The sequence below is a fragment of the Halichoeres trimaculatus genome, unplaced genomic scaffold (genome assembly GCF_033239565.1).
Source record: "Halichoeres trimaculatus isolate MK-OKI-2021-1 unplaced genomic scaffold, fHalTri1.1 fHalTri1_scaffold_24, whole genome shotgun sequence".
Classification (NCBI taxonomy): Eukaryota; Metazoa; Chordata; class Actinopteri; order Labriformes; family Labridae; genus Halichoeres; species Halichoeres trimaculatus.
In genome coordinates, this window is record NW_027437202.1 from 7323171 (window position 1) to 7343965 (window position 20795).

At 45.7% G+C, this 20795-nt stretch overlaps 5 protein-coding genes across 8 annotated transcripts; 4 read left to right on the forward strand and 1 right to left on the reverse strand.

Moving 5' to 3' along the window:
• The first annotated feature begins 8 nt into the window (after positions 1 to 8).
• On the forward strand, positions 9 to 6000 carry LOC141786185 (ankyrin repeat domain-containing protein SOWAHC-like). 3 transcript variants are annotated; one of them, XM_074664927.1, is made up of 5 exons: positions 9 to 651; positions 742 to 2543; positions 2832 to 2890; positions 4675 to 4835; positions 4945 to 6000. In XM_074664927.1, exons 1-2 carry the CDS (start codon positions 316 to 318, stop codon positions 1930 to 1932), a joined length of 1527 nt encoding a protein of 508 aa, XP_074521028.1. In that variant the 5' UTR covers positions 9 to 315; the 3' UTR covers positions 1933 to 2543; positions 2832 to 2890; positions 4675 to 4835; positions 4945 to 6000. The 3 variants fall into 3 exon arrangements, with proteins under 3 accessions (XP_074521028.1, XP_074521026.1, XP_074521027.1); XM_074664925.1 differs by having other exon boundaries at positions 9 to 2543; XM_074664926.1 differs by having other exon boundaries at positions 9 to 2543; positions 4705 to 4835.
• On the reverse strand, positions 3615 to 4137 carry LOC141786186 (uncharacterized). Its single transcript, XM_074664928.1, has 3 exons — positions 4050 to 4137; positions 3910 to 3972; positions 3615 to 3844 (listed from the first exon to the last, which is right to left on the reverse strand). The coding sequence occupies exons 1-3, from the start codon at positions 4132 to 4134 to the stop codon at positions 3723 to 3725; spliced, it is 270 nt and encodes an 89-aa protein (XP_074521029.1). The 5' UTR covers positions 4135 to 4137; the 3' UTR covers positions 3615 to 3722.
• A 903-nt stretch (positions 6001 to 6903) lies between the features above and the next one.
• On the forward strand, positions 6904 to 13119 carry LOC141786179 (NACHT, LRR and PYD domains-containing protein 3-like). Of its 2 annotated transcripts, XM_074664917.1 has the most exons (13): positions 6911 to 7032; positions 7218 to 7351; positions 8123 to 8254; positions 8331 to 8465; positions 8543 to 8674; positions 8796 to 8927; positions 9009 to 9177; positions 9267 to 9483; positions 9562 to 11341; positions 11418 to 11591; positions 11671 to 11844; positions 11925 to 11971; positions 12044 to 13119. In XM_074664917.1, the coding sequence occupies exons 3-13, from the start codon at positions 8223 to 8225 to the stop codon at positions 12607 to 12609; spliced, it is 3558 nt and encodes a 1185-aa protein (XP_074521018.1). In that variant the 5' UTR covers positions 6911 to 7032; positions 7218 to 7351; positions 8123 to 8222; the 3' UTR covers positions 12610 to 13119. The 2 variants fall into 2 exon arrangements, with proteins under 2 accessions (XP_074521017.1, XP_074521018.1); XM_074664916.1 differs by having other exon boundaries at positions 6904 to 7351.
• A 35-nt stretch (positions 13120 to 13154) lies between these two features.
• otos2 (otospiralin 2) lies at positions 13155 to 14217 on the forward strand. The gene is made up of 4 exons (XM_074664931.1): positions 13155 to 13411; positions 13512 to 13582; positions 13882 to 13932; positions 14036 to 14217. The coding sequence occupies exons 2-4, from the start codon at positions 13519 to 13521 to the stop codon at positions 14215 to 14217; spliced, it is 297 nt and encodes a 98-aa protein (XP_074521032.1). The 5' UTR covers positions 13155 to 13411; positions 13512 to 13518.
• Positions 14218 to 14957: 740 nt separating this feature from the next.
• LOC141786180 (NLR family CARD domain-containing protein 3-like) lies at positions 14958 to 20598 on the forward strand. The gene is made up of 11 exons (XM_074664918.1): positions 14958 to 15097; positions 15975 to 16030; positions 16114 to 16236; positions 16311 to 16445; positions 16535 to 16607; positions 16702 to 16930; positions 17182 to 18964; positions 19047 to 19220; positions 19310 to 19483; positions 19574 to 19620; positions 19715 to 20598. Exons 2-11 carry the CDS (start codon positions 15987 to 15989, stop codon positions 20248 to 20250), a joined length of 3318 nt encoding a protein of 1105 aa, XP_074521019.1. The 5' UTR covers positions 14958 to 15097; positions 15975 to 15986; the 3' UTR covers positions 20251 to 20598.
• The last annotated feature ends 197 nt before the right edge of the window (positions 20599 to 20795 follow it).

Sequence of the window (20795 nt, forward strand, 5' to 3'; positions counted from 1 at the left end):
TAGAGTATTTTTAGGCAGTAAACTCTTTCTTTTGAGGCGTTCACTGTTCAACTCCCCCCTCTCACTCTGACTGTAAATGGTACGCTCCGCCTTAAGGCCTCTGTTGCTAGGAGACAGAGAACGCCTCGAACATAGAAGCAGAGCGCAGGGAGGCGCTTTGCGTCACTCCTGAGATCTCTGAGCACCGTTAACGGGTCTACTCTGAGCATCTCTGTACCGGGGATCAGCCCGTGGATAATTCGGTGAGGGGGGGCAGCGTGTTGACACCGTTATCACACCGTTAGAGCCTCGAACTCTGAGAAAGTTCGGTTAACAATGGCGGTGGAGTGTTCTCAAGAAGCGGTTCTGGATTTCCTCCGGGACAGAGACGGGAAAGTGAAGAACTCGGACTTAATTGAACACTTTAAAAACGTTTTCCCGGATGATCCACAGAAGAAAGCGGCTGTCCGGAACCGGTTTAAAGTTTACGTAGACACCGTAGCTTACGTCAAAACCGAGGATGGAGTGAAATATGTCTGCATGAAGAAGAAATTCCGAGGGTCTGTGAAGGTAACAGAGAAACAGCCTGCAGCTCAAGAGGTGAGCCGTGATGACGTAGTAGAGGACCCAGCCCCGTGCACACCTGGCTCAGGATACGGAAGTGACAGCCAGGTGAGACTTCCGCATGTTTTCTCTCCTGTAAACATTCAGCCTGAGCGCAGGAACAGGAGTGAGTGTGAGGGGTCTGTCTGTGTGTTACAGGGAGAGAAGAGCAGCTCAGGTGAGATGGGGAACAGAGGAAGTTTCCACAGGAAGGAGTCCAAGAAGGAGCATCGAGACATTCCGGAAATAACTGTGATACAAGCATCGCCGCTCCCTGCAGATGGATCCATGTTCAACCTGCCCGAGCCTGCAGCGAGACAACCCACAGGACAGGTAGACCCGGCCGGACAGGTGGAGGCGCTGTCTTTAGAGGGCCTGAGGGAGGTGGAAGTGGTGAGGAGACGGGGAAACGCGGAGGATGACGAAGACACACACAGTCTGTCAGGCAGTGAGGGAGCCAGCTCTCCAAAAGGCAGCAGGAAGCACTTCATCGAGGTGATGATGAGCAGCTCGCCTCAGGTGAGGCGCAGCATGGTGTTCAGAAGCTCAGTCCACCTCTCCTCCAGGAGCGACAGTGACTCCGCCTCCATGCTCTCCGGTCTGGAGGAGGACCGGACTTCAGTGGCTCTGGATCCTCTGGAGCATGAGTGGATGCTGTGTGCATCAGACGGGGAGTGGGGCAGCTTGTTCCCACTCCTCGCCACTGAGCCCAGCCTCCTTCTGAGGAAGGACTTCATCACCGGGTTCACCTGTCTGCACTGGGCCGCCAAGCACGGCAAACCTGAGCTCATCGCCATGATCATCAACTTCGCCAAGCAGCACAGCGTCCCCATCAGCGTGGACGCTCGCTCCAACACGGGGTACACGCCTCTGCACGTTGCCGCCATGCACAACCACATGGAGGTGGTGAAGCTGCTGGTGGGGGCGTATGGTGCTGATGTGGAGATCAGGGACTACAGTGGGAGGAAGGCGTGCCAGTACCTCACGGACAGCGTCAGCGTTGATATCAGGGACATCATCGGAGAGTACGACTCCCGCTCTGAGCCAGAGAACTCACAACCCAGCGAAGGAGCTCGATGGAGGTTCTCCAAGGTTCTCCAAACCAACCTGAAGCCCCTCAGGCTCCTCCAACCAGAGGACTGTGACTCTGTGGACGGCGAGGAACGACCCCCTAGAGAGAAACCTCTTAGGCGGAAGTCCTCCCTCAGCAGGATGAAGCCCAAGCTGCAGCGGCTCCGCGTCAGGACGTCCCAGATCCTCCACAGCACCTCATTCAGGGACCAAGAGGAGCTGGAGGGCTCCACAAGGGCCTCCTTCAGAAACAGACCCAAGACTCATTTCTTTGGGTGAACTTGGACTGGTTCAGGACAGACAGTTAAAGGGCTATTCTGCAGCGTAATCCCTGATGAATCAAAAATGAACTCACAATCTGACAGTCAGATTAGTCATCCTATGTTCTGATTCCTCCGTCCATCTTTGCACTTTTAGAGGCTTTTATTTTGAAAAGATTAGGTGTAACATGTGGACATTCCTGGTGCCATGGCTGCAGGTCAGCCTGCTCCTCTTTATCCGCACACAGCTGACGTTAAATCCTCGACCTTCAGTCCGTAATCTGGACCAAAGCTGCAGATTTCTGCAACAAAAGACGTCGGATCATTAACCCTCTCGAGACTCAAAACAGACTTTTTTAACTGCTTTTCATTCCTGAAGAGTGAGCAGGAACCACAGGAAGTGTGGAAAGAGGTTAAAAGAGTTATTTGTATGATAAGTGAGAAAGAAACGCTGGAAGGTGTGAGTGTTTTTAGGAAATAAGGGCGTCTTACATAATGAACTCTGTTACACAGCAGGATTATCAATCACACTTTTAATCCCGAGCGCTCTGCTGCGTGTCAGGACTTGAGTTATTGCTCAAGTTCCTGCTGTCGGGTTGAGTTAAGGCTCTTACCTGGAGAGGTGTGCAGGTGAGTTTCCATGATGTCACAGACCCAGAGTTCACTCTGCTCTCTCTGGTTTTTGACTCTGATTAGGTCAGCTGTGTTAGACATATTTTATGACTCTTTGCACATTTTAAAGCAGCTCTTAAATACATGTTTCAGTCTGATGTATATGTGTTTACACTTCTGATTTGTTATGAAAAAATTTGAATGACTCAATAAAAAAAATCGTGCACTTGTATAAAACACAACGTGTCTGATCTGATTGGGCTCAGCACAGTTTAACTTCATAACTGATGTTTATCTGCTCCACAGAAAGCTGAGAGAGCTTATACTGCCACCTTCTGGCTAACATCAGTGACTTGTGCAGAGAGGTGAGTGTATGTGTGTGTGAGGATCTCATAACCTAGTCTATTAATACACAGTTGGTGTATACGTCCTAGATACATTCAGGGGGTCATGCAGAGTTTAACTGCAGATATATTTGTGCGCAGGGTGTTTAATGCCAGTTTGAAAAAGAAGATTCAGGCGATTCACATGTGACTGACACTTTATTGATTTCTACTTTGTGCCCATTTGTTTAGATCATACAAAAAAAAACACATATCCAAGTGTCTGCTCAGAGATGGGATTCAAACACTTGAAGCTTTCAACAGAGATTTTTCATGACGGGACAGTTTTGACACCTCCCCTTTTCGCTGCTGGAGCCTCGCAGTCAGAGTGTGACGCCCTGCTCAGGTGTTAACTGCTGAGAATTAATGTCAGGATGACATCTGAGGCAAGGACGGGAGAAATCCTGTGTTTTCTACGTGTGTCTCTGTGTTGGAGTGTAGCTGCTGCTGGGTTTATATGGATTACATGACGGCCTCGTACAGCACAGTTTGGCACAGACTCATTTCTATATTGAATTTCAATCTAAGCTGTATGCACCTGTTCTTCATTCCCACCCGGAGACAGTGTGTCCTCTAACCCTGAGTCCGGATAGTGTGTGTGAGAGCTGCTCAGATGTAAACTCCAGGGTCTGAAATGCGTCAAACAGGAAGCCTCTCTGGTTAACTGATGAGTTTGTGGTCTCAATCTCTCATTTCAAGTCTTCTATGGTCCCATGTAGAGTCAGGTTAAGGAGAATTGGGCCACATTAGATAAAAAAAAAAACAAAAAAAAAAAAAACAGAGAAGTGTGTAAGCATCAAGGTTTGTCCCACATCTATATTTTCTGCTGAGCTTTCAGCACACACAGAGCGACTGCCGTGACCAGTAAGACTCCAGCGATCAGTCCGATGCGAACCCACGGCAGGTTTTCCCACTGAGCAGACTCAGACGTGGTCTCTGAGAAAGGAAGCAGAGTTAATGTTGATAAACACTGGGTGTTATCATGTGTGATTGTTGCTCACCTTCATCTGGGAGTGATGTCATCATCTCATTGAGGGCCTCCATTGGCTCTGACTCTGTGGTCTCTGCAAAACATGATGCAGTTACAAGTTTTAGTGTTTTCTCTTTTATCCAACCATCCCTCTTACTGAGTGAACATCACCTTTTGTTGGCTGAGTGGAATCTTCTAGAAACACAGGGATAATTTCAGGAGAGGATGAGGTAGTTTCCTCATCTTTTGGTGACATCGTAGGACTGTTTGCGCTGGGAATCCAGTCGTCTTTTGGTGACATCGTAGGACTGTTTGAAGTGGGAATCCAGTCGTCCGTGTCTGTGGCTGTTGCTGGAGCTATAGAGTTAAAGGAGTCAGGCCTTTAATTTTGTGAGAAGATGTGTTTTGGATCTTTAACTGAAATGAAAGTTACCTGTGGAGAGTTTTTTCAGCACAGTCAGTTTGATTCTGTCCGGTAACCCCGGCCGAGGAGACTCAGAGTCCCTGGAAATATCATCAGAAATGATGCCTGACCTTTGACCCCACATGTATCTCTGCATACTGTGATGTTATTCTTCAAAACAGCCAAACACTGACCCAGTTTTGTACCAGCATCGATACTCTCCGCTGTCATCCAGCACAGTGGGGCTGATTTGAAGATGAAACTCTTCCAAAGTGCCGAACAAGGTTTTAAAATGATACAAGCTGTGTGGAAGGAGATCATCCTGGGAGAGAAAACACATCACATCAGAAATCCTCTCACTCCTCTTTGTGATCTTACGTTTCGTACCTCCAGCTCTGTTGAAACCAGAGTTTCTCCGTCCAGGGTCCACCAGCTCTGCAGATCGCTGTGTGTCTGACTCCTAGAGATCCGCAGGAAGCATTTTAGCGTCAATGTTTCACCTTCGAAGGCGGTCAGTTGGCGCTCAGCAGGGGGGTCTAGAGGTGAGAATGAAGGTAAGACAGACCACCTGCACAGTAAAAAGGCTGCTGCAGATTTTACAGTGTCTCACCTTTCACTGAGAGCCACACTGTGGACACAATCCCTTGTCTCTGTCCCTCCCAGATGCACAGATACGCCCCTGAGTCCCTCAGCATGGTGTGGGGAAGACGCAAAGACCAGTCTCCTTTCCGGAGCCGCTCCTCTGACGGCAGCTCCACCTGAAACTGGAGGGAAAGTAGGGTGTTATCAAATTCTGAATTTATTCCTGTGTTGAATCAGGCAGCTCTAACCTTTGAAATGTCCTCCTCTCTTTGCTCCCCTATCTGCACAGTCACCACCTCCTCCCCCATACTCGTCTCCCAGTGCAAACTCCCTTCCTCCCCCAGGAAGGCAGAACCATTGCAGGGCAAGACGGCCGACTCCCCGTACTCCACTTTGAGGTTTAAAGTCTGCACCTCAGGGATGCCTGCAGCGAGAAAAGTAAAGCTTTGACTCAATTAAGACTTTGTATCATTATGCGGTTCTTCCAGCAGAGGGCGCTCTGACTGTTATTGATCACCTGCAGCAGAGAGGGATCAAAACCAGAACCACCAGGATGATGAATTAAACTCACCCAGTCCATTCTGCAGACACACAAACATAAGCAGCACACACGCAGGAAACATCATGTCCTTATATGGAAATGCTGAGTTCAGGGTCCAATCCACTGAAGGAGAAAATACTCAGAGTGAGAATCTAAACTGTAGGAACATAAACACATTAAGCAAGATGCATTTAAAGTCCCTCTCTGTACTTAGCACACAGAAAAAATCATAAGTGAAGCCATCTTTCACTGATTATTGTCATGTAGATTTAATTCAAACTGATCAATTTACAAACTTAACCCAGATTTGAAACACTCACAAAGCTTCAGGACAGACTTTTTGAGTTTCCACTGGGCTTCAAACTAAACACATCTTTCCTTACGTTAGGTAAATAAATAAAAAAAACTTTCCTCACCATACAAAGGTCCAGGTTTTAACGATCCGCTGAGCTCTCTGTGTTTAAAATAACTGCAGGTGCCTCCAGTGCTGTCAACTCTCCCATTACAGGACAGGCGCTAAATCTCACTGGATGCTGCCTTCAGGCGCTGCGGGACATACTGAAACTACACTGCGAGGAGGTCTACTGATGTCTTAAAAAAGGTCTATTTTTAATACTTAAAATAAATGTGTTTGGTGTTTTTGTTTATGTTCTTCACATGGCAGCTTTGGTCCTCCATATATATTCAAAAAAGTTAGTATTATTTTTTTGATATATGAATATGATATTAACTCCATAAAAACAATGTATGATATTTAAAAACACCCTTTCTGATCTTTTTTTCTTATATAGAGCTTTACATGTTTTTGTCCTCAGAATACAATGTTTATTTTTTATTGTCTGCTTCACTGAAAACTTTAAATAAGAGTTGTTATAAACTAACAGTAGAGATACAGTGGATTATGTATGATAAATGTATGTATGTATTTGCAGGCAGCAGATCAGTTTCCTGAAACTCTAGACTCAGGGGCTGTGCTGCCTTCATGCTCAGTAACTGCACGGAAATCACAATTAGCACTCCTGTGGTGTGTTCAGGTGCTTTTTACTTAGTTATTATTATTATTATTATTATTTCAAGCTGAAAATACATAGGATGAATAAAGTATATGGCCCCAACAAGTGATCTAATATCACACCAAACGGTCAGATGAGAAACAACTGTAGATTTGTCGCCATCTAGTCACGTAATGACGTTGCTGCACGTACAACTATTCTTTTTTTTATTATTTCAGCGTTCTTTATCCTTTCTCTTTCTACAGTTACTTTTTCAACCCCACATCGATTTTTTTTTTATCACTTAATTCGTATTAAATTTAAAACATTTGATTTAAACGAGTAAGATCTGTAAATAGTACATTCAGATAAAAAAAAGACGATAAAAGTGTATTTTTGCCCCCTTTTGCTATTCTTATTTTACAAGTTTTTTTTTTTTTTTTTTTTTTTAATCATATTTCCGATCGTTGCGTCATCTTCAGTGGAGTGGAGACGTATGACATAATACGCAATACTTTCCGGTTTACGGTTTATTTTCACTTTCGACGTGACGCATTTCATTTCTCCATCAAAAGGTCATTTTTACGTAAATGCATGTGTTTTAACTCTTCAGGAAATCTGCTTTGCTACTTTAGGGTTAGTGTTGTCTTCTTGATCTCTAAAAGAAGCAGAATTCTGACGGTTTCGTTCAAACTTTAGTGAAACTCGGACTCGGCAGCCGCCATGTTTGATTTGGGAAGAGTAAATATTGAAAAAAAGAGGAAACTATGTGTGCCATGGGGAAGTTTGGTAAAAAGCTGTTTGTTTATGACTGTTGTTAGGGATCAGAAGCTGTTCCTGTCTGCGCCAGCGCGAAGCTGAGAGGGGAGGGGGCGGAGACGATCTGCAGCTCTGCCCGGGAATGAGCCTCTGAATGCGGATTCACTGCGTCCAAACGGCCGCCGCTGGAGAACAGGTACCAGGTGCATGTGTAATATCTCCAAATAGATTTATTGTAATGTCAGGACGAGGGAGTCTAGGATCTACTTTGATTGATATGTTGCAGCGTTGCCTCAACACTTACACAGTCACAGTGAGTCATCAAGTATATTTACACTTTCATGCAATGTTTCAACACTGAGCTTCTCATTTTTAACAGTTTAAGTAAATAAACACACTGGTTGAAGCTCTCTGGCTCTATTGGTGCATTTGTGGTCAGATCCTGGTTTGTTTACAACCTATTACACTTTTATTGTCTCCATAGATAAGCTGGAAAGTTTTTTTTTTCTGCTCAGGTTAGGATCAGGACATGTGGGTGTTCCTGTAAATGGTTAACTTACCTGTGGAAAATACTGACACAGTGATCTTTATCTGAAACATGACACTTAGCTTTAGATTACAGGCTAGCAGACCTTCCAGTTTCATGCCATATGGCTGACTTATGGGTATAACTGTCTCTAATACCAGTTCAGATATGTCATTTCAGATTGTTTAAAAGACTCTGAGCTTTAGTTTCAAATCATCAGGTGATAGAATAATGGGGGTGGTTTCTGTGAAACCAAAGCTCACATCCTGCAGTTTCCTGTTCAGTTGTATTGTATCATGTGTGATTTTTTTATAGCAGCTTGTGGGATGATTTTATATCGTTTTACAACATTACATGATAGTTTCCAGAGTAAAGGTCTTTCTTTGGATAGCAGAAGTTTGTCGTCTTCATGTGAGGTAACAGGATGTTTGTGAAATTCAGATTTCAAGGGAGCTCCATCATCAGTAAAAGTGCATCACAAGGTCTGGATAAAAGCAACACTGGCATGAAGGACTGAGACGTGTGTGGGAGCAAGATCAGCATGAATCAGTGTGAAGACCATGAAGTTCAGAGGTAAGACCACGACCTCTATCTGCCCCCCACTCAATTATTCTCACTCTTATGTGTGTGTATGTGTGTTCTGTTAAAGACCAGAGCAGCAGTACACATCGGATTCTTCCAGAACTGGACCCAGCTGTGTGTCCCTCAGGAGTGACCAGTCAAAGCAGCACTTTACTGACTTTAAACATGTTTCAACTGAAAACAAAAGCAGACAGAAATCAAAGTAAGGTCTCTTGAGGTTGAGATTCATCTTTTTGTGATGTGTCTTGAGCTCTTCACCTCACACGTCCTCTCTAACAGGATGAAGAGGAGTCCAGACTCAGCTGAATGCCATCCCAGCTGCCTGTCTCTGAGGAGCAACTCGTCAAAACAGCACTTCACTGATTTTAAACGACGATCATCCAGTGCAAACAAAGTGAGAAGGAAAAAACAGTAAGTGGGGATTTGTAGCATCGTCTGAGGTTTGGTAGCAAGCTTAGGTCCAGCTCAATACAAACTGTAACTTTTAGATGTGCAAAAAGAGATGAAGTGCTTTGAAATGTTTGTCTCACAGGATGACGAGGAGACCAGACTCTGCTGAACCTCATCCCAGCTGCGTGTCTCTGAGGAGCAACACGTCATTGCAGCACTTCACTGATTTCAAACTACAATCATCCAATGAAAACAAAAGCAGAACTAAAAAACAGTGAGTGATTCTCGGAGGTAAAATGCTGAAACAGAAAAAGAGCGCTACGTTAGCTTGACGCTCTTCTTTCCTTTCGAACAGGGTTAACGGGAGACCAGAATCCAGCGAAGTGTCCTTCAGGAGCAGCAGGTCAACGTGTTCCTCTCTACAGTGCAATTTTCTACACCACAGAGTCGACCAGCATCACCGTGAGGCTCCCTGTGATCCAGCTTCCTGTCCGAATCAAACCCCCCTGGACTCTATATTTACGGTCTGTACGCTAAAATGTTTTCCCATGAAATCTGCCAAAAGTCTTCAATCTGAAGTCTGGTTCTCTCATGTTTGTTTGTTTGACTCCAGCTGTTGGAGCAGAGTATGGCCACTTTCACTGGGAGTGAACTGAAGAGGATGAAAACAGCTCTCTATTCGGATCTCCCAAAGCAGAGCGAGGATAAAGGAGGGGTAGATAACGAGGAAGCAGAGCAGTGGAAGATTTGCAGAGAGGCCTTCCTGAAGATAACTGTTTTCTCCCTGAGGAGGATGAAGCAGGAGGAGCTGGCTGACTGTCTGCAGAGAAGTACGAGGATTACTCTCCGATATCTTCTCTTTTTTGCTGTTTTTGATGTCTGAATCAGTAATCAATGTTTTCATCCAGGTAACCCTGTCCCAGTTTATCAGCATAAACTAAAGTCAGACCTGAAGAAGAAGTTTGAGTGTGTGTTTGAGGGAATCGCCAAAGCTGGAACCAAAACTCTTCTGAATGAGATCTACACAGAGCTCTACATCACAGAGGGAGGGACCGGAGAGGTCAACGAGGAGCACGAGGTCAGACAGATCGAAGCAGCATCCAGGAAACAAGACAGAACAGAAACAACCGTCAGGCAAGAAGACATCTTTAAAGGTTTACCTGAGAGAGAGGGACCAATCAGAAGGGTGCTGACAAAGGGAGTGGCGGGCATCGGGAAAACGGTCCTAACACAGAAGTTCACTCTGGACTGGGCTGAAGACAAAAGCAACCAGGACATCCAGTTCACATTTCCCTTCACGTTCAGAGAGCTGAATGTGCTGAAGGAGAGAAAGTTCAGCTTGGTGGAACTGGTTCATCACTTCTTTCCTCAAATCAAAGAAGCAGGACTCTGCAGGTTTGAAGGGTTCCAGGTGGTCTTCATCTTTGACGGTCTGGATGAGTGTCGACTTCCTCTGGACTTCCACAACAACCAGGTCCTGACTGATGGTACAGAGTCCACCTCAGTGGATGTGCTGCTGACAAACCTCATCAGGGGGAACCTGCTTCCCTCTGCTCACCTCTGGATAACTACAAGACCCGCAGCAGCCGTTAAGATCCCTCCATGGTGTGTTGACATGGTGACAGAGGTCAGAGGGTTCAGTGACCCTCAGAAGGAGGAGTACTTCAGGAAGAGGTTCAGAGACAAGGAGCAGGCCAGCACCATCATCTCCCACATCAAGACCTCCAGGAGCCTCCACATCATGTGCCACATCCCGGTCTTCTGCTGGATCACTGCTACAGTTCTGGAGGATGTCCTGAAGACCAGAGAGGGAGGAGAGCTGCCCAGGACCCTGACTGAGATGTACATCTACTTCCTGGTGGTTCAGTCCAAACTGAAGAGCATCAAGTATGAAGGAGGAGCTGAGACTGATCCAGAGACGAGGTGGAGTGAGATGATAGAGTCTCTGGGGAAACTGGCTTTTGAGCAGCTGCAGAAAGGAAACCTGATCTTCTATGAATCAGACCTGACCGAGTGTGGCATCAACATCAAGGAGGCCTCTTGGTACTCAGGAGTGTTCACACAGATCTTCAGAGAGGAGAAAGGACTGTACCAGGACCAGGTGTTCTGCTTCATCCATCTGAGCGTTCAGGAGTTTCTGGCTGCTCTTCACGTCCATCTGACCTTCACCAGGTCTGGACTCAACCTAATGGCGGCAAAAAAAGCATCAACCTACCATGGATCTACAGTTACACGGCTCTACCAGAGTGCTGTGGACCAGGCCTTCCAGAGTCCAAACGGACACCTGGACTTGTTCCTGCGCTTCCTCCTGGGTCTCTCTCTGGAGACCAATCAGAGTCTCCTGAGGGGTCTGCTGACACAGACAGGAAGTAGCTCAGAGACCCATCAGGAGGTCATCCAACACATCAAGACTAAGATTGAAGAGAGCCCCAGTCCAGAGAAAAGCATCAACCTGTTCCACTGTCTGAACGAGCTGAAGGATCGTTCCCTGGTGGAGGAGATCCAACAGTCCCTGAGATCAGGAAGCCTCAACACAGAGAAACTGTCTCCTGCTCAGTGGTCGGCTCTGGTTTTCATTCTCCTTTTATCAGAAGAAGATCTGGATGTGTTTGACCTGAAGAAGTACTCTGCTTCAGAGGAGGCTCTGCTGAGGCTGCTGCCTGTCGTCAAGACCTGCAAGAAAGCTGTGTGAGTGGAGCTTTATCTTCGCAAAATCTCTTTAATAAAAACAGTTCTCTATTAATGGTTTCCTGTTCCTCTGCAGGCTGAGTGGATGTAACCTCACAGAGAGAAGCTGTGAAGCTCTGTGCTCAGTGCTCGAATCACAGTCCTCCAATCTGAGGGAGCTGGACCTGAGCAACAACGACCTGAAGGACTCAGGGGTGAAGACACTGTGTGCTGGGCTGAAGAGTCCAAACTGTGCTCTGGAAACTCTCAGGTCAGAAACACAAATGGTTTCTTCTTCTGTTAATCTGACACCTTCAGATGATTCAATGTGTTGTTCTTGTTCTTTGCAGACTGTCTGGATGTCTGATCACAGAGGAAGGATGTGCTTCTCTGGCCTCAGCTCTAAGCTCAAACCCAACTCACCTGAAGGTTCTGGACCTGAGCTACAATCATCCAGGAGACTCAGGTGTGAAGATGTTATCTGCTGGGCAGAAGGATCCACTGTGGAAGCTAGAAACTCTGAGGTATTTACAGATAAGGAAGAGTCCTCTTTAGTCTCCTGCTTGAATTAAAAACACTGGATTGATCCTGCTCTTCTTTTCAGGGTGGAGCCAAGTGGAGTCAAATGGTTGACCCCCGGTCTGAGGAAGTGTAAGTGTCTTTTTAATCCGACAGAATAAGCAGCCTCTTATGTCAGTGTTTAATCATTAATCTCTCCATCAGATTCCTGTGCAGTCGCCCTCGATCCAAACACAGTCAACAAAAACATCCAGCTGTCAGAAAACAGCAGCAAGGCCTCATATGTGAAGGAGGATCAGCCCCATCCTGACCATCCTGACAGGTTCGACCGCTGTCCTCAGCTGCTGAGTAAAACCGCTCTGAGGGGCCGAGCGTACTGGGAGGTGAAGTGGACAGGACGGACTTCTATCTCGGTGTGTTACGGGAGAATCAGCCGGAAAGGGGACAGCGAGAACTGTGTGTTTGGGGAGAATGAGCTGTCCTGGAGGCTGATCTGCTCTGACGGGGGTCGGTACTACGTCTGGCACAACAACAAACGAACATCCATCTACTCCCTGTCCACCCCGTCTAACCCCAACACGGTGGCGGTGTTTGTGGATTATGCTGCCGGCTTCCTGTCCTTTTACAGAGTCTCATCAGACTCCCTGGTCCACCTCCACTCCTTCAGCTCCACCTTCACTGAGCCTCTGTATCCTGGGTTTGGGTTTGGCTTCTTGGCGGGTTCCTCTGTGTCTGTGAGCTCTGAAGGACAGAGAGACGTTTTGGATTAGTGTAAAACAAAGTGTTTGAACTTTTTGCAGCGTACATCTTGTTTTTTGTGCAGTGTTTGTCCTTAAAATTTTAAGTATTCCAATACCAAAGTGTGAAAACTTGTAGGCACCCTTCTCTCGTGAATTCATTCCCAGTAATGTGATGAATAATTTAATATTAATGTGAAATACAAAAAGACACAGAATGAAGGTGCAAGAAAAAGTTCCTGGAACTCATATAAGTGTTTCCACTAATCAGTATCACGTCATTGTTTACCTAACTACACCATTATCCCATGAATGTGCTCCTAAGACATAGCAGAATGTGTTGTAATGACCCAGTGTGGCCACAGGATGGCAGTAAGATCACTTCTTTATTTGCCGACTTTACTGTTACATTTCCGACTGAATCGCAGTGACTGAAAGTGACCACAGGAGGACAGTGATCATGTTGAATGTGAAGTTTATTTTACAGACCAACTCTTTTTATATTTATCTTTTCTTATTCATGAACTCTTTGTGCTGTTTTTTTCTGTGAAGATGTATCAATAAAGTTTCCCTCTGCAGAGATGTGCTGTTGTGCTTTTTCGTAAACAGATCTGAAGTCAAAGTGTTGTTTTGTTGAAATTCCAACTCTTGCTTTTTGGTTTAACTGAGAACAGACGACCATTCATGCCGCAAAGGTCAAAGGTCAGTTCAGCCATGTGGAGGGGATGTGTGAGAAGAAGAAACCCTTTAAAAACCTGAGACCAGAGCCACACAGGAACCAGAACGCATCCAGAGATCTCCAGCTCCAGGTCGACACTTCCACATCAACATCCAGGTAAAACCCGTTTTTTTAGTGTGATTTAACTCGGAGAAGATTCACTGATGTTCATGTTTTAAGACTGAACTCTGCGTTTTTTATGTTTTTCTGTCTTCAGCTGAAACATGTCAAAGTGTCTCCTGCTGAGCGTCTCCATCCTGCTGTCCATCCTGCTGCTGATTCCTGCAGGTAAGCGCATCAATTACAGACACAAACATTTTTTATTATGGGTTTGTGATTATGTTTACAATACGGGATATCTGTAATAAACAGCCCTGAGAGGAGCAGACAGGAAGCTCTCGCCTGTTTTCTCACCTGGTTGTTATTTTAGAGGATCTGTGCTGAAGATGACTGAGCAATGTGAAAACAAACAGAGAGGATGTCTCACTCTGACTGATTTTCTCTCCTCAGACTTTAAAGACGTTTTATTCTCTTGAAACATTCTCCTCATGACTTTATGGTTTTAATCTCTGTTTTCAAGTCTTTTTTCTTTGTGTTTGTTTCAGGTGCGGAGGAAGATTCAGGCAATGCAGGTGAAGGTGAGCATGCACTGAATTTTGTGCCACCTGTACCTGCAGGTAAACATCACACCTAATGAGTAACCTGTTCCTTTAAATCCACTTGGTTTGTCTCTTCATGCAGACGGGCGTCAGAAGCGCAGCGTCCCAAACTGGGCCATGACCTCTGATGATTTCTTCGGCTGGATTGAGGAGCTCAGGAAACACGCCGGATATGAACATATCGAGGAGCTGGCTAGAACCTTCTGGGCTCATTTCCCCTCAGCAGACCGGCTCGGGTACGGAGTCCAGGAACCTGAGGAGTGATGCCAGTTGTTTGTTTGCTCTGTCTGAATAAAAAACATGTTTTACAGTCTTAAGTGTCTGGTTTTGTTTTCTATCCAGAATTTTGTGTCCTTTTAGTAGACAGGAAGGATTTTTCAGCCTTTATTCTCCTACAGATTAATTTTCCCTGAACATTTTAAACTCTTAGACTCAGACTTTTGTGATCTTTGATTTTATGCTTCTGTGGTTGGAAAATCAAACTTTCATTCCCACCTTTGGTCACTCTTTCCTGCATTTTTCTGACCTTTTCTTGCACCTGTTCCTCTTTTATTATCACATATGAGTTCAGAGAAGTTGTTATAAACTTTAGGTGTGAGCACAACTCGATTTCACAGCACCTTGAGTCCAAAATAAAAAATCAAACTGATTAAATATTCTTTTTAAATCAAGAAGTAGGCCCAAATTTAAGATATTTCCTCTCCTAAATGTTTAAAAGGCTGTAAAATACGCTCTTTTACTGCCCTCCTGTGGTCAGTACCAGTAACTACAGCTCTTATCACATTAGTTACTGATGTTAAGTTTCTTAATTGAGCTGTATTCATCAATGGCATGAACTCTAAGCTCACAGCTCACCTGTTTACCTACTTTCTCTCCAACCGTGTCGTCATGTTCTGGGCGTTTTCTTTTCATGACCTTATATGGAGCTTCCTCCGGAGTTTGTTGTCAGCACGTGACTGCTCTCCCTCTCTGTCCTCACTTCCGTGTTTTTTTTTTCACTGAGTTTGCCATCAGCCAGACTTTCCTCTCCGGTCTGACTGTGCTTCATTGAGCTCTAAAGACGCTACTTTAACCTCTGATGAGGAAGAAACATCAATCGAAGATGAAGACTACACCAGAGTGATCGCTTCAGACACCTAGACAGGTGAGTTTTTCTCTCTGGGAGCCTCAGATGCCCAACGGGTGTTCCCGAAACTCTATTTTCTTGAAGGAGGAGTCTAAAGATAGAGGAGAGCTAACCGCTGTTCCCTTTCTGACTGCATGTTGCAACTCTGCGTCTCTAATAATAAATAATCACCGCTCTTTAATACATGACGCACACACTCATGGTTACATCAGCTGTCATGGTGAGCATGCAAAGAAATCTCAGCTTTTGTTTTGAATATTTATTATCTGTAAAATCTTCCAAATATTTGTTTATGAGGTCTTGCAGAATTTGTTTATCCTCCTGAAACCGAACTTTAAGCTCGTCGATCATCGTCGATCGTTAGAAATAACCAATTTTCTCAGTTGTCCTTCAGTCCTGTAGTTTCATACTTTTGTTTCTTCACTTTTCTGTCACATAAACTGAAATCTTTGTTAAAGTTAGATTAAAATCTGTTTGGGTGTTGTTAAGCTTTAACAATTTGAGCTGATTCAATCTCTCAATTGACTGTAAAAGAGCCTTGAGTCACTGTTTATGCTGCTTATCTTAGAAACTATCCGCTGATAGCAGCATGAAGGGATGTAGAATAACAGAAGGTTAATCATCAATGGAGCAGAGGGATGTAAAACGTGAAGGTTATTAGTCTTATGATAAATTAGTTTATAATCTTTATGTTCAGATGAGGCAAAGTTCAGGAGGAAAATTCCTCCTGATCTGAAATACGATCCCTCTTGTTATTACCAGAAACAGAATGTGCAGACAGAAGCAGCAGAAATCCCCCTCTCTCTGACACTTGCAATGAAAAATGTCACCACAAGACGGCGCCACATGTTTGTAAATGCTGCAGAGTTTATTTATCAGTTTGTTTCTCTGACAGGAAAGCTGATCCATGATCCGTTGTGAGTCCAATAGGACACCTGTCATTTCAAACATGTAAGTGAGTCAGAGTGTTTACTGAGCTAATCTGATGTGTATCAGTTCCTGTGTCCAAACAATAACAAAGAGTTTGACTCTAGGATCTGTGAAAGATCAGACTCCCCTGATCCTGGATGTGGACCTGGACCCAGCTGCCAGTCCTGCTGTCAGTCCATGTCTGATCCCATCATGTTTAAAAAGCAGTTCTGCTGTCCTAAGAAGAGGTGAGGGACAATCAAACAAAGCTGAAGATCAAAAAAAACTTTGCATTTTCATCATTTTCCTTTGTTTTCATCAGGTTTCCACAGAAGCAAGAGTCTGGATATGGATCTGGGTCTGACTCTGGGTCTGAACCTGGCTGTGAGTGCTTCAGGGATGACCAATCAATGGCTGATCCGATCAGCTTCAAAAACAGACCCTCCTCTCTTCAGCGGTGAACATTTATTTTCTGACACGTTTAAGAAGACACAGACTTGATGTTCTCCTTTAGGGTCGTTTTTAAAAGTCATGATCTCTCCTCAGAGTCGACCTTCAGAGCTCAGAGCTTCCCATTGGTCTGTCTGCTGAACAGCATCACCTGGACTCCATATTTCAAGTGTGTGCATGGACACATGGAACAACCTTTGCATCTATTCTGCTCACAACAGCCTGTCTGTGAATGTTTCAGTCATTCTTGATTCTTGTTCCAGACGCTGGAGGAAAGCATGGTCACTTTTGTGAAGAGCGAGCTGAAGAGGTTCCAGAGAGCTCTGAGATCAGATCACCCAGAATGCTTAGGGAGTCAGGGGGAGGATGAGGAGGCGATGGACGGCAAGGACAAAGAGCTGAAGAGGAAGATCAGAGAGACGTTCCTGAGGATGACCGTGGATTTCCTGAGGAGGTTGAAGCAGGAGGAGGTGGCTGACTGTCTGCAGAGCAGTAAGAGCATTTATTGAAGTATCAATTGCGGTACTGTTATGCAAAACTTCTTGTGTGAGTCATAAGCAGTGACGCAGGTGTTGTACCTGACCGAAGAGGGGGCAGGGCTTGAAGGACAGATAACTCATCCGTCTGCATTCCAGCCCTCATCTATGACAGAAGACGTAATAATAAGGGAAATTGTTTTGCATCGGTTGGATGATTCACACCTTTGAAAATAAATCCTGACATCATCTTTCTTGAACTTTCAGAATCTCCAGCCATGTGCCAACTCAACCTGAAATCCAGCCTCAAGCAGAAAAGTCAGTTCCTGTTCGAAGGCATCGCCAAAGCAGGAAACCCAACCCTCCTGAACCAGATCTACACAGAGCTCTTCATCACAGAGGGAGGGACTGGAGAGGTCAACGAGGAGCACGAGGTCAGACAGATCGAAGCAGCGTCCAAGAAAGCCGTAACCATGGAGACAAAAATCAGGTGTGAAAACGTCTTTAAAGGCTTACCTGAGAGAGACGGACCAATCAGAAGGGTGCTGACAAAGGGAGTGGCGGGCATTGGGAAAACGGTCCTAACACAGAAGTTCACTCTGGACTGGGCTGAAGACAAAAGCAACCAGGACATCCAGTTCACATTTCCCTTCACGTTCAGAGAGCTGAATGTGCTGAAGGAGAGAAAGTTCAGCTTGGTGGGACTGGTTCATCACTTCTTTCCTCAAATCAAAGAAGCAGGACTCTGCAGGTTTGAAGAGTTCCAGGTGGTCTTCATCTTTGACGGTCTGGACGAGTGTCGACTTCCTCTGGACTTCCGCAACAACCAGGTCCTGACTGATGGTACAGAGTCCACCTCAGTGGATGTGCTGCTGACAAACCTCATCAGGGGGAACCTGCTTCCCTCTGCTCACCTCTGGATGACCACACGACCTGCAGCAGCCAATCAGATCCCTCCTGAGTGTGTTGACATGGTGACAGAGGTCAGAGGGTTCAATGACCCTCAGAAGGAGGAGTACTTCAGGAAGAGATTCAGAGACGAGAAACTAGCCAACAAAATCATTGCCCACATCAAGACCTCCAGGAGCCTCCACATCATGTGCCACATCCCGGTCTTCTGCTGGATCACTGCTACGGTTCTGGAGGATGTCCTGAAGACCAGAGAGGGAGGAGAGCTGCCCAGGACCCTGACTGAGATGTACATCCACTTCCTGGTGGTTCAGTCCAAGAGGAGGAACATTAAGTATGAAGGAGGAGCTGAAACAAATGGTCTCTGGACCAAAAAGAGTCGGAAGATCATCATGTCTCTGGGGAAACTGGCTTTTGTGCAGCTGCAGAAAGGAAACTTAACCTTTTATGAGTCAGATCTGTCTCATTGTGGCATCAACATCAAGGAGGCCTCTTGGTACTCAGGAGTGTTCACACAGATCTTCAGAGAGGAGAGAGGACTGTACCAGGACCAGGTGTTCTGCTTCATCCATCTGAGCGTTCAGGAGTTTCTGGCTGCTCTTCACGTCCATCTGACCTTCACCAGGTCTGGACTCAACCTTATGGCGGCAAAAAAAGCATCAACCTACCATGGATCTACAGTTACACGGCTCTACCAGAGTGCTGTGGACCAGGCCTTCCAGAGTCCTAACGGACACCTGGACTTGTTCCTGCGCTTCCTCCTGGGTCTCTCTCTGCAGACTAATCAGAGTCTCCTGAAAGGTCTGCTGACACAGACAGGAAGTGACCCAGAGACCCATCAGGAGGTCATCCAACACATCAAGACTAAGATTGAAGAGAGCCCCAATCCAGAGAAAAGCATCAACCTGTTCCACTGTCTGAACGAGCTGAAGGATCGTTCCCTGGTGGAGGAGATCCAACAGTATCTGAGATCAGGAAGCCTCGCCACAGACCAGCTCTCGCCTGCTCAGTGGTCGGCTCTGGTCTTCATTTTACTGTCCTCAGAGAAAGATCTGGACGTGTTTGACCTGAGGAAGTACTCTGCTTCAGAAACAGCCCTCCTGAGGCTGCTGCCTGTGGTCAAAGCCTCTAAGAAAGCTGTGTAAGTGTCCACAGGTTTGAATGTTTCCAACGTCCTGCTGTTGAATCAAATGTTGGTTAATTCCTTGTTGATTCCTCTGCAGGTTGAGTGGATGTAACCTGACAGAGAGAAGCTGTGAAGCTCTGTGCTCAGTGCTCGAATCACAGTCCTCCAATCTGAGGGAGCTGGACCTGAGCAACAACGACCTGAAGGACTCAGGGGTGAAGAAACTGACTGATGCTTTGGAGAATCCAAACTGTGCACTGGAAACTCTCAGGTAGAGTCTTTTGTAGATTTGACCCGCTCTTTGTTTAGAGTATCATGACTTTGAGGCTGTACTCACAAACACTGGCCTCTTCTCTGCAGGTTGTCAGGATGTCTGATCCAAGAGGAAGGGTGTGCTTCTCTGGTCTCTGCTCTGAACTCCAACCCGTCCCACCTGAGAGAGCTGGACCTGAGCTACAATGATCCAGGAGCCTCTGGGATGGAGCAGCTTACCACAGGACTTGAGGACCCCAGACTGAGCCTGGACACTCTTCTGTACGTTGATATCTGTGTGCATGAATCACGAGGTTTAAAAAAACTGGTTTCATGGATTCATCTTCTCCTTTCCCTCTTTCTCTCTTCCAGATTGGAGCCAGCAGGGTCAGAGTGGTTGAGATCAGGTTTGAGGAAGTGTAAGTGTTATTCTGGTCGACTCTGGAACATTCTGTACACAAACTGACCTCAAACGGTTCAATAACTCAGAGCTTTCTTTGTTCCCTCTTTCAGATTTCTGTAGCCTCACCCTGGATCCCAACACGGTTCATAAATTCCTCAGACTGTCCGAAAACAACAGAAAGGTGACTGACCTGAGAAAGGAGCACCCGTACCCTGATCACCCGGACAGATTCGACTACTGGCCTCAGGTGCTGAGTGACCGTGGTCTGAGCGGCCGCTGTTACTGGGAGGTGGAGTGGGAGGGGAAGGTTTACATCGCTCTGAGTTACAGAGGAATGGGGAGGAAGGGGGACAGCGACGGCTCCAAGTTTGGAGGGAACGATCAGTCGTGGAGTTTGACGTGCACTGACGGCGGCTTCAACGCCTGGCACGGGAACAGCGGGACGCTCATCCCTCCTCCAGCCTCCATCTCTCACAGAGTGGGGGTGTACGTGGACTGTCCTGCTGGTATCCTGTCGTTCTACAGCGTCTCCTCCGACACGTTGACCCACCTCCACACCTTCAGCACCACCTTCACTGAGCCCGTCTATGCTGGGTTTGGGTATGGGGTGAAGTTGAACGCTTTTGCGTACCTGTGCCCGCTGTAGACTGGCAAGGACCATTGACTCTCTGGTTGTTTGCTGTGTGTGTTTGGTTTGTTAGACACTAGTGTGAATACGGTTCAAATCCAAACAGAGTTGTACATCCCGTCCACTCCTCTTCTTCACTTTATTTGTAAGCATATCCCAGTTTGTTGATGTTTATACAGTGACTGTAAAATGTAAATAAATATGTGTCTGTGTAGAAAAGTTCGTCTTAAGGCTTAAAAACGCCTCATGTATGTTAAAACTCTAAGCTTCTGTGTGTTTAAGTTGTTTATTTATAAGTGTAATTTTTGTATATTGTTGTTAAATATATTTTGAACAGTGATGGTGCAGCTGTTACTCATTGACTGACATTAAACAGAAATAAAATCCTCTCATGAAAACTTAATGGTGGTTTTTCTTATTTTTCTTCACTGTGGTGTTGTTGCACTGACGCTCTCCGCCCCGCAGAGGGCGCTGTGACCTTATTTTACTCTAAAAGTGAATGAAACACATCAAATCACACAGACTTTCTATAAAAGAGTTTATTCTTTCAACAATCTGTCAAA